Here is an 11,658-nt window from a genome sequence, read left to right as displayed (position 1 = left end):
GAGCAAGATTCTGTTTCAAAAAAAAAAAAAATTAATTAATTAGAAAAAAATGGCCGGGCACGATGGCTTATGCCTGTAATCCCAGCAATTTGGGAGGCCGAGGCAGGCAGATCATTTGAGGTCAGGAGTTCCAGACCAGCCTCGCCCACATGGTGGAACCCTGTCTCTGCTAAAAATACAAAAATTAGCCGGGCGTGGTGTCATGCGCCTGTAGTCCCAGCTACTCGAAAGGCTGAGGCAGGAGAATCGTTTGAACCTGGGAGGGGGAGGTTGCAGTGAGCTGAGATCATGCCATTACGTTCCAGGCTGGGTGGCAGAACGAGACACCATCTCAAAAATAAATAAATAAATAAATAAAATAAATAAAAATAAAACCACATAACCATCACAGTCACTTAAAACCAACAGTAAGTGCAAAACTATGCCTACTGGTGCATGCACATTCCCTGATCTCTCTATTGTTTTCACTCCAGATCTCAGCTGCTTTAAGGAATAAAAACCTCCTTGGGGGCCTGCCTCCTCTGCATTGCTCTGCATTCCCTGAACTCCCAGCTGAGGAGATAAGGTGGTCTTATCTGTAGCTGGAGCGCCTATGTAAAACTGTGTTTTTGCAAAAAAAGGACTTGATAGAGTTTGGACAAAACTTGCAGTGCAGAGAAAAAAAGTCAAAGTAACTATGTGGTTTGGGTGGATTCATTGTGTGTAAAAATGTATAATTGGTATTAACAGTGTATTACATCTTTGAACCTTAAATGCTCATAAAATGTTAGAGAAAATTGCTTTGATATCCAATGCTATAAATGGTGTTCTGTTGATTGGCAAGCCAGAAATGTCTACTTTCTGTGTTAACAGCAGTCAGCATGGGTGACTGGTAAACCCCAACAAAACTGAGAGGACTGCTTGCCAATTAAAATTTCTTGAAAAAACATGGGTGGATTCACAAGGCTAATCTCTCTGGCCATCAAAGAACAATTGCTGCCTCTTACAAAGTAAGAACTCTATGTTCCCAGTATTAACACTACTGCTGCATGCCAAACTTGTAACTCCTGTCAAAAGCCGGCCCATTTATCTTCCAGTAAAAAACTGGCCATACTACACAGGAGTCTGGCCCCACCTGCATCTGCAGCGATCTTTGACCTCCACCCCTCCAGGCTAATGGCTGTACTTTTCTTCCCAGGTTTTTCCTCTATTCAGGTTTTAAAGGGTTTCAGTCCATTCAGTTGACTCTGGCCCCACTGTGGCCCTTGAAACTAATCTGTTATGTTTTATTCGATGGACATTTCACAAACCCAAGTAGCTGATCCTGCCAAATGTATTGTGGAAATAGATGCTTTCAGTATGAGTGATATTTGACCTTAAGGGATGCTCCCAATGGGGAAAGGCCACTGTTAGGACAGTGGCAGTGGGACAAGTGCACAACTGGGAGCCCACCAGGCCACACGATGGCAGTAAAGCAGCATATAATACAAGGCTGGGATGGTGTGGGGGCACTCTACCCACTAAAGAGCCAGGAGAGGCAGAAGTGCTAAAGGAAACCCGACACCCTGTGTGGACTGCCCTCCCACTCAGCCAATTAGTCCCAAAGAGCCTTAACATTAAGAGTGTGGGTGACTGGTAAGTATGCAGACTGGAGCCTGTGGCAAAAAGATGTTGCCACTAAGCAACGGTCCCCCTGTGGACATGGATAAAGCATTTGTCTGATGCCACTACCAGGTATATCCTTTTTGAGAGGAAATTATTGGCTTGTTATTGGCTGTTAGTGGACATTGACAGACTAACAAAGCAACAGCAGTTGTTATTATGCCCTGACATCCATGAGAGGGTCAAAAATGAAAACAACAACAAAACAGATTTTTCCCAGGAAAGAAATAAACTAAGAGTGTAGCAGGAAGAGCCGCAGACAAAACCCCTCACACACAGAGTTGAGGAAGGAAAGGGCTTTATTCGGCCGGGAGCATCGGCAGACTTATGTCTCCAAAAACCGAGCTCCCCAAGTGAGCAATTCCTGTCCCTTTTAAGGGCTTACAACTCTAAGGGGGTCCACATGAGAGGATCATGATTGATTGAGCAAGCAGTGGGTACATGACGGGGGGGCTGCATGCATCGGTAATCAGAACGGAACAGAACAGGACAGGGATTTTCACGATGCTTTTCCATACAATGTCTGGAATCTATAGATAACACAAGCAGTTAGGTCACGGGTTGATTTTTAACTACCAGGCCCAGGGCGTGGCACCAGGCTGTCTGCCCGTGGATTTCATTTCTGCCTTTTAGTTTTTACTTCTTTTTTCTTTGGAGGCAGAAATTGGGCCTAAGACAATATGAGGGGTTGTCTCCTCCCTTAAGAGTTTAACATGTGCAGGGAAAAGTGGCTAGTCACCTTCTAGATATGGCTGTCTCAAATGTGGGGGTCTGTGCCAGAGCTTCTTGGGGGCTTTGGTACACCACTGTTTCTGAAAATGTCTGGGCCTGATTCGGGGACACATCAGCTCTCTTAAAGGCTGATGGGGTGCATTGGGCCACTGCAGCTGTTCAGCCTCCAGGAAATCCGTTTTTTTTTTTTTGAGATGGAGTTTTGCTCTTCTTGCCTAGGCTGGAGTGCAATGGCACGATCTTGGCTTACTGCAAACTCCGCCTCCCGGGTTCAAGCAATTCTCCTGCCTCAGCCTCCTGAGTAGCTGGGATTACAGGCATAAGCCACCATGCTCTGCTAATTTTCTATTTTCGGTAGAGACGGGATTTCACCATGTTAGTCAGGCTGGTCTCGAACTCCCGACCTCAGGTGATCCACCCACTTTGGCCTCCCAAGGTACTGGGATTACAAGCGTGAGACACCGCACCCAGCCGGAAATCTGTTTTAAACTGCAATGGAAAAGGGGAGAGAGAGTGAGAGAGAGAGCAGAGCTCTGGGTTGTGGTGTTTGCTCTGGAAAATATCTCCTACAATTCATCTTGTTAACATTTTCACTGACTGGTGGGGAGTAGCCGATGGACTGGCAATGTGGTCTGGTGCCTGGCAGTGGGGCAACTTGATGATTAAGCCTCAAAGACTGAGGTCTTTGTAGGGATGAACATTATGGCAGCAGACTGCACTGTACCCACAGCCCTGTTCATGACTCTTCTTGCCCATGAAAAACAACCATTCAAAGATGAACATCAATGGAATCAACAAGTTAATCAGACCTGTGCTGGCCAGGTAAGGACCATGGCCATGTGGACATACTATCACACAAGGCATGGTAATACATCTGCAACTCAGGACTGCACCCCCAAATTCGGCATAGTGATTCCAGCACGGGAGGCCAAGGAAGTCTGGCAAGTGTGCCTGACTGCCAGCTACACAGTTGGGTGACAAAGGGAACTCCAGGGTGCATAACCAGGGGTGCTATCCCTGTCTGCACAATAGACATGGGCCAGACTATTCGAGGATTCTTAGATGGACTATGTTACATATTTAGATTTCCCGAACACATCTAATCAACAATGGGCTACCTTTACAGTAAAAAGTACCCCAGAGGCCGGACGCTGTGGTTCACGCCTGTAATCTCAGCCCTTTGGGAGGTCAAGGTGGGTGGAACATCTAAGGTCAGGAATTTGAGACCAGCCTCACCAATATGGCGAAATCCCGTCTCTACCAAAAATAGAAAAATTAGCTGAGTGCGGTGGTGGGCACCTGTAGTCCCAGCTACTTGGGAGGCAAAGGCAGGAGAGTCGCTTGAACCCGTGAGGCGGAGGTTGCAGTGAGCCAAGATCGCACCATTGCACTCCAGCCTGGGTGACAGAGCAAGACTCTGTCTCAAAAAAAAAAAAAAAAAAAGAAAACCCAAAACGCTCTGTAGTGGTGGTAAAAAGTTGCATTGCCCGACTTCTTGCTGGCTTTTTGAGGTAAGGGTATGTGCAGTCATCAAGCTCTTGCTGGGTCAGGATTAATAATCGATGACGAGTAAAGATTTTTTTTGGAGATGGAATTTTGCTCTTGTCGCCCAGGCTGGAGTGCAGTGGCTCGATCTCGGCTCACTGCAACCTCCTTCTCCTGGGTTCAAGCAATTCTCCTGCCTCAGCCTCCTAAGTAGCTGGGATTACAGGCACCTGCCACCATGTCCAGCTAATTTTTGTATTTTTGTAGAGACGAGGTTTCACCATGTTGGCCAGGCTGGTCTCAAACTCCTGACCTCAGGTGATCCACCTGTCTTAGCCTCCCAAAGTGCTGGGATTACAGGCATGAGACACGGTGCCTGGCCAGAGATTCTTATCTATTTATAGCAAAATTAAATGGACTAAGACAAAAAAAAAGTAAGAAAAAAAGATTCTTAATCTAAGGACTCTTAGAAATCTTCTGACAACTGCTGACTGCAGGAGTGAACAGCCTCCACTAGAGATGACAGAACAAGATTAACTTTCTAGGCACTGATATAATTTTCTTTTTTTTTTTTTTTTTTTTTTGAGACGGAGTCTTGCTCTGTCACCCAGGCTGGAGTGCAGTGGCACAATCTCGGCTCACTGCAAACTCTGCCTCCCGGGTTCATGCCATTCTCCTGCCTCAGCCTCTCCGAGTAGCTGGGACTACAGGCACCCGCCACCACGCCCGGCTAATTTTTTCTATTTTTAGTAGAGACGGGGTTTCACCGTGGTCTCAATCTCCTGACCTCGTGATCCGCCCGCCTCGGCCTCCCAAAGTGCTGGGATTACAGGCATGAGACACGGTGCCTGGCCAGAGATTCTTATCTATTTATAGCAAAATTAAATGGACTAAGACAAAAAAAAAGTAAGAAAAAAAGATTCTTAATCTAAGGACTCTTAGAAATCTTCTGACAACTGCTGACTGCAGGAGTGAACAGCCTCCACTAGAGATGACAGAACAAGATTAACTTTCTAGGCACTGATATAATTTTCTTAAGCCTCAATCTATAATTGTTGAACTCTTTTATAGATTTTCCATCGACTATAGCAATTGCCCTATGTCCTAAGTTTAAATGATTATTGGATCCTTATCCCACTTCAGCAAAATGCTGCTGCTGAGACTGCTACTACTTTATGTGTGAATATCAGGCCCATACTTGTCTGTCCAACACAAGCTAGTTTAAAACTCTTTGGCTGGGCGTGGTGGCTCACGCCTGTCATCCCAGCACTTTGGGAGGCCGAGGTGGGCGGATCATTTGAGGTCACTTGAGGCCTAAAATATTAGGCAGATAGTGAGGGCAAAAGAGTGCTCGGTAGAACTTCCCTTTCTAACAAAAAGCAGCCCAAGAAATCACTTCTTTTCTAACAAAGCACAGCCTGAAAGATTGGGCTGCAAACATAGATAAGGAAGCTGGAAGCTTGCACGGGGGGATGCTGGCAGCTGCACTGATAGAAATGGCTACCTGGGGCCAGGCATGTCTAGCATGGGGGCTCCACTTTCCCTTTTTTGTTAGCATGTGCACAGTGAGAAAGAAATAAGCAACAAGGAGTAGCTCAAGCAGAGGACCCACCTGCATAATAAAAGATTGGGGTGGGGGCTGCCAGAGATTCACACCCTATGCAGATGGCACACCTGGTCCTAACCAGTTTTTTTGTGCCCTATGCAGATCAGATACCACCTCTCCACCAGCTCATCTATAAAAACCCTAGCATTGGCCAGGCGCGGTGGCTCAAGCCTGTAATCCCAGCACTTTGGGAGGCCGAGGTGGGCGGATCACGAGGTCAGGAGATCGAGACCATCCTGGGTAACACAGTGAAACCCCGTCTCTACTAAAAATACAAAAAATTAGCCGGGCGTGTTGGCGGGCGCCTGTAGTCCCAGCTACTTGGGAGGCTGAGGCAGGAGAATGGCGTGAACCTGGGAGGCGGAGCTTGCAGTGAGCCGAGATCGTACCACTGCACTCCTGCCTGGGCGACAGAGAAAGACTCCGTCTCAAAAAAAAATAATAATAAAATAAATAAATAAATAAATAAATAAATAAAAACCCTAGCATTTCACTGTTCATCAGCAACCTATTTTTCCAGGACCCATCTCTGTAGCAGAGAGCTATTCTTTCTTTCGCCTATTACAATTCTGCTCTAAACCTCACCCTCTGTGTGTGTCCATGTCCTTGATCCCTGTGACTATGAGACCAAGGACCTCAGGTGTCACCCCAGACAACAAGGCCACTTCAGTAGGGGAAGAGGGGAAGGGCTCTATCCTGTGACCTTGCACATAACCATGCAGCCTCTCAGGCAAGACTTTAACTGCAGTGAATCTGAGTCTTGGCAGAACACCTTGTAATCCTGGAACACAAACTCCTGGGAGGCCGGTGAGGATCCTCTCTAATGCCATCTTCCATTTGTCTCCCTGTCTCCCTTATGAGAGCTTTTTTTTTTTTTGAGACATGAGTCTCACTGTCTCAAAGAAAAAACTGTGGAGTTCACTGCAACCTCCGCCTCCCAAGTTCAAGCGATTCTCCTGCCTCAGCCTCCTGAGTAGCTAGGATTACAGTCACGTGCCACCATGCCCGCCTAATTTTTGTATTTTTAGTAAAGACGGGGTTTCACGATGTTGGTCAAGCTGGTCTCGATCTCCTGACCTCGTGATCTGCCCGCCTCGGCCTCCCAAAGTGCTGGGATTACAGGCGTGAGCCAGCGCGCCCAGCCGTCTTATGAGGGTTTTGATTAGGTATGTGGCTTTCTGCTCTGGCTCCCCAGAGTACAGCTGTAGGCTATAAAATTGCTCAATTGCAGTCTAGAATTGGCTCCTCAGCAACAGGCTGTCCTATTATTTGTGACACAGTCATCTGTTCCCTTTTGTTTTGGTGTCACTTAGTAGAAAGGCCGCAAGGAGCTGACACCTTTGGCACTTTTCCTTTTGCTGTCTATATGTGTGATAAAATGTTAAAATTGAAGAAAGGTTCACTGTTACTTAACCCATCAGATCTGTCAGGAGTTTGCTTGGTCCTCCTGCTATTACAACAGCTTAACAGCTATTACAACAGATTGGATGCAGAAGCAGATGGAAAATTCAGCTTATTTATTTACTTATTTATTTTGGTGGAGTTTTAGCTCTTGTTGCCCGGGCTGAAGTGCAATGGTGCAATCTTGGCTCCCTGCAACCTCCGCCTCCCAGGTTCAAGTGATTCTCCTGCCTCAGCCTTCCAAGTGGCTGGGATTACAGGCACAAACCACCACGTCTGGCTAATTTTTTTGTATTTTTAGTAGAGACGGTGTTTCACCATGTTGGCCAGGCTGGTCTCAAACTCCTGACCTCAGGTGATCCACTTGCCTCGGCCTCCCAAAGTGCTGGGATTACAGGCGAGAGCCACTGCACTCTGCTAGCTTCTTCTATTGAGTATTAAAGAAATTTGCAAAACTAAAATAATGCCTCTTTTGTTACTAAATTTTTTTTAAAAGAAAACATATTTTCATAAGAATATGTTAACAAGTAATGGGTTTATTATTGTTTTTAAAATGAATATATACATATATGAAATTTCTGCGTTGAAATATCTAGTTTGGTAAATAGTGATGAATTTAGCTCACACAAACAAAAGCATAACCACCCAATGGGTCCACCTTCCCTGCTCCCTAGACAGAGCCAGTTTATCAAAGACAGGGAAATTGCAACAGAAAAAGAGTAATTCGGACAGGCACGGTGGCTCACGCCTGTAATCCCAGCACTTTGGGAAGCCGAGGCAGGCCGATCACGAGGTCAGGAGATTGAGACCATCCTGGCTAACACAGTGAGACCCCGTCTGTACTAAAAATGCAAAAAATTAGCCAGGCGTGCTGGCGGGCGCCTGTAGTCCCAGCTAATGGGGAGGCTGAGGCAGGAGAATGGCATGAACACGGGAAGTGGAGCTTGCAGTGGGCTGAGAGCGCGCCACTGCACTCCATCCTGGGCAACAGAGCGAGACTCCGTCTCAAAAAACAAAGGAGTAATTCATGCAGAGCTGGCTGTGCGGAAGACCAGAGTTTTATTATTACTCAAATCAGTCTCCTCAAAAACTCAGAGATCAAAATTTTTAAGGATAATTTGGTGGGAAGGGGGGCCAGTGAATCAGGGTGCTGATTGGTTGGCTCTGGATGAAATCATAAGGAGTTGAAGCTGTTCTCTTATGCTGAGTCAGTTCCTAGGTGGTGGCCACAGAACTGATGGGCAGGTCCAGGTGGGGCCATTCAGTTGTCAGAAATGCAAAAATCTGAAAAGACATCTCAAAAGGCCAATCTTAGGTTCACAATAGTGATGTTATCTTTAAGAGTAATTGGGGGCTAGGCGTGGTGGCTCACGCCTGTAATCTCAGCACTTTGGGAGGCCAAGGTGGGCGGCTCACCTAGGTCAGGAGTTTGAGACCAGCCTGACCAACATGGAGAAACCCCATTCTTACTAAAAATACAAAATTAGCCGGGCGTGGTGGCGCATGCCTGTAATTCCAGTTACTCGGGAGGCCAAGGCAGGAGAATTGCTTGAACTCGGGAGGAGGAGGTTGCAGTGAGCTGAGATCGCGCCATTGCACTCCAGACTGGGCTCAAAAAAAAAAAAAAAATCCAAAAATATTAGCCGGGTATGGTGGTGCGTGCCTGTGATCCCGGCTACTCGGGAGGTTGAGGCAGGAGAATCGCTTGAACCCAGGAGAGGGAGGTTGCAGTGAGCCGAGATGGCACCACTGCACTCCAGCATGGGCGCCAGAGTGAGATTCCGTCTCCCTTTCCCTAAAAAAAAAAAAAAAAAAAGAGTAATTGGGGAAGTTGTGCATCTTAGGGCCTCTGGAATAATGGCTGGTAATATTTAGAATTCCATCCCTTCTCATCCTAATTTGGTGGCTGGTGGCCTTTCATTCATTTTACAAGAACAGTTTAGCCCTTGGGAAGGGCTGTTATTTAAGCTATAAACTGAATTCCTTCCCAAGGCTAGTTCGGCCTATGCCCAGAAGTGGACAACGACAGTTTAGAGGTTGAAAGGAAGATGAGGTGGGTTAGGTCTGATATATTTTACTGTCATTGATAAGGCTCCGATGACTGGAGGAACACCAGGGTCCTTGGTTTCTGATAGGATTAACAACACAGACACACGTGGAGTGGTTTTAAGGAGAGAAAAGTTTAATAGCAAGACAGAAGGAAGGAAGACGAAAATAGCTCCCCCATACAGAAACAGAGAGACGGGGGATTCCAACAAAGAGAAAGCGCCGTGTGCGGAAAAGTGGCTGCTTATCTTAGGATGCTGGAGGAGGCAGTGTTTGGTTTCCATAGGGCTCAGGGGATTAGTTTGATCAGATGTGTCATTTATGTGGCAGCCAAAAACCTGGCCCTCCCACCCTAGCTTTTAAATATGCAAATGTAGGGCGCCATGAAGTTCTACACACGTGGGAATATGTGGGGGGTGGCCATGTTGCCAGGCACCTGTCAGGGCAAAGAAAAGGACGGCGGGAATCGCCATGTTTGGGTGCATCCAGTCTCTAATGGCCTGCATTTCCATATCAAAGCTTGCCATCCGGCTGTAGGAGCCCAGGCTTTCCTGCTAGACAAGAAACCTTTCTGGAGCTGCTTTAAAAGAACAAAAACTTCCCAAGGACCCCTTTTCTTCTCTATCTGCCTAAAATAATTTCTTAATAACTCCTATAACATCATAATTTCCTTAGGTATAATTTTGCAAAGGCGGTTTCAAAAGCTCCTTGGGGTCCTCAGTAATTTTTAAGAGCGTAAAAGGATTTTAACAACAAAAAGTTTGCGAACCACTGTCCTTGAGAAGCTCTCCGTGGATGCGCATGAGTCTGTCCAATTGGAGTCCTGGTCTATTTCTACATTAGATACCACACAGCAGTGAACACACAATGAACAGGTCAAAACGTGTCATTATAGAACTGCGCAAAAGAGCTAGTAGCAGGCGTTCTTACGTTGTAAGTGTATTTATATAATGTTTACAACCATGGAAAACAACACTATATTTTGCTTATGGGTACCTGTGGTAAACACAACCCCAAATATTGCAGCCGAGGGGGACCTACAGGGTCAAAGTGCGCCTCAGCATTTTCTCTCGCCCTGCACAAGTCGCATTCCGCCCAGAGAACTACGCTTCCCGGCAGGCTGCGCGCCGCGCGGTGACGCACTTCACCCAGTCCTGCTTCTTTCTTCTGGCGCCGCCAGTGGCCCGCGGTGCGCATTCTAACCCGTTTCACACACGGTGCTGCTACCTCGTTTGCTCCGTGCGTGCGTGCGCAGATGTGGGCCCCGCGGGAGCAGCTCCTGGGCTGGGCTACAGAAGGTGAGTCGGGGCCGCGAGACCGCCTCCCCCACCCGGTGCTCCAGCCGCAGGCGCCGCGCAGGCGTCGGCCGTATCCACCATGGATGCACGTGGGGTGCGAGCTGTGTGAGGCGCTGACTACCCCGTAGCGGCTCTTACTCCCCTGGGGGGCCAGGTTCCCTAGGTGTCCCGTACAGTCTCCACGGTGGTCACTCCACGACTCTTCACCGGGCCTCCTGCACTTGTGCACTGTGGCAGTCATTGGCCGTAAATGGCTGTTGAGCATTTGAGATGTGTAGAGTGCAACTGAAGAACAGCATTTTTTTTATTAATTTTTTTTTTGCACACAAAACAATAAACATTTTCTAAAAATACATACAAACAAAAAGTTACATATCAAACATATTAGGAAGGTTGCACATGGGAAGACGGGGAATAGAAATGGGGGGTGGGAATTAAAGAAAATAAATGAGAGAGGGACTTTGTATGGATCAATGATAATAACTCAATCCTCTATTTGACAAAGAAGAAAGGGAAGGAAGAGGAAGAAAAAGCAAGTGGGATAAAGGATCAGAAAGGGAGGAAAATAGAAAAAATGAGAGTATGACTCTAGGGTAGACCCGTTTTGTTGTTGCTGGGTTGGTTGGTTTGTCTGTTGTATTTTTCATATGTTTCGCCATGTTGGCCAGGCTGGTCTCAAACTCCTAGCCTCAAGTGATCAACCCGCCTCGGCCTCCCAGAGTGCTGGGACTACAGGCGTGAGCCACCACGTCCAGCCCCCACATTGTGTCTGGCCTCCGTGGTAGACCTCCCAGACGGGGCGGCCGGGCTGAGACGCTCCCACATCCCAGACGGGGCGGCCGGGCAGAGGCGCTCTTCACTTCCCAGGCGGGGCGGCCGGGCAGAGATGCTCCTCACTTCCTAGATGGGGTGGCGGCCGGGCAGAGGCGCTCCTCACTTCTTCCCAGACGGGGTGGCCGGGCAGAGGCGCTCCTCACTTCTTCCCAGACGGGGCGGCCGGGCAGAGTTGCTCCTCACTTCTTCCCAGGCTCCTCACTTCTTCCCAGGCTCCTCACTTCTTCCCAGACGGGGTGGCCGGGCAGAGGCGCTCCTCACTTCCCAGACGGGGCGGCTGGACAGAGGCGCTCCTCACTTCCCAGACGGGGCGGCCGGGCAGAGGCGCTCCTCACTTCTTCCCAGACGGGGCGGCCGGGCAGAGGCGCTCCTCACTTCTTCCCAGACGGGGCGGCCGGGCAGAGGCGCTCCTCACTTCTTCCCAGGCTCCTCACTTCTTCCCAGACGGGGCGGCCGGGCAGAGGCGCTCCTCACTTCCCAGACGGGGCGGCTGGACAGAGGCGCTCCTCACTTCCCAGATGGGGCGGCCGGGCAGAGGCGCTCCTCACTTCCCAGACGGGGTGGCCGGGCAGAGGCGCTCCTCACAGCCCAGATCATGGGCGGCCGGGCAGAGGC

General features: G+C 48.4%; 1 protein-coding gene across 1 annotated transcript in view; it reads left to right on the top strand.

Moving 5' to 3' along the window:
* The first annotated feature begins 9,449 nt into the window (after positions 1 to 9,449).
* The window catches only part of ZNF589 (zinc finger protein 589), a 33,546-nt gene continuing 31,337 nt past the window's right edge, over positions 9,450 to 11,658 (top strand). Inside the window, 1 exon segment of the mRNA XM_063610192.1 lies at positions 9,450 to 10,209. Coding sequence (XP_063466262.1) covers positions 10,167 to 10,209 — 43 coding nt within the window. The 5' untranslated portion in view covers positions 9,450 to 10,166.

Source organism: Symphalangus syndactylus, chromosome 1, assembly GCF_028878055.3.
Source record: "Symphalangus syndactylus isolate Jambi chromosome 1, NHGRI_mSymSyn1-v2.1_pri, whole genome shotgun sequence".
NCBI classification, from domain to species: Eukaryota; Metazoa; Chordata; class Mammalia; order Primates; family Hylobatidae; genus Symphalangus; species Symphalangus syndactylus.
The sequence above is the reverse complement of the archived record's forward strand: the minus strand, read 5'-3'. Positions and strand labels throughout refer to the sequence as shown.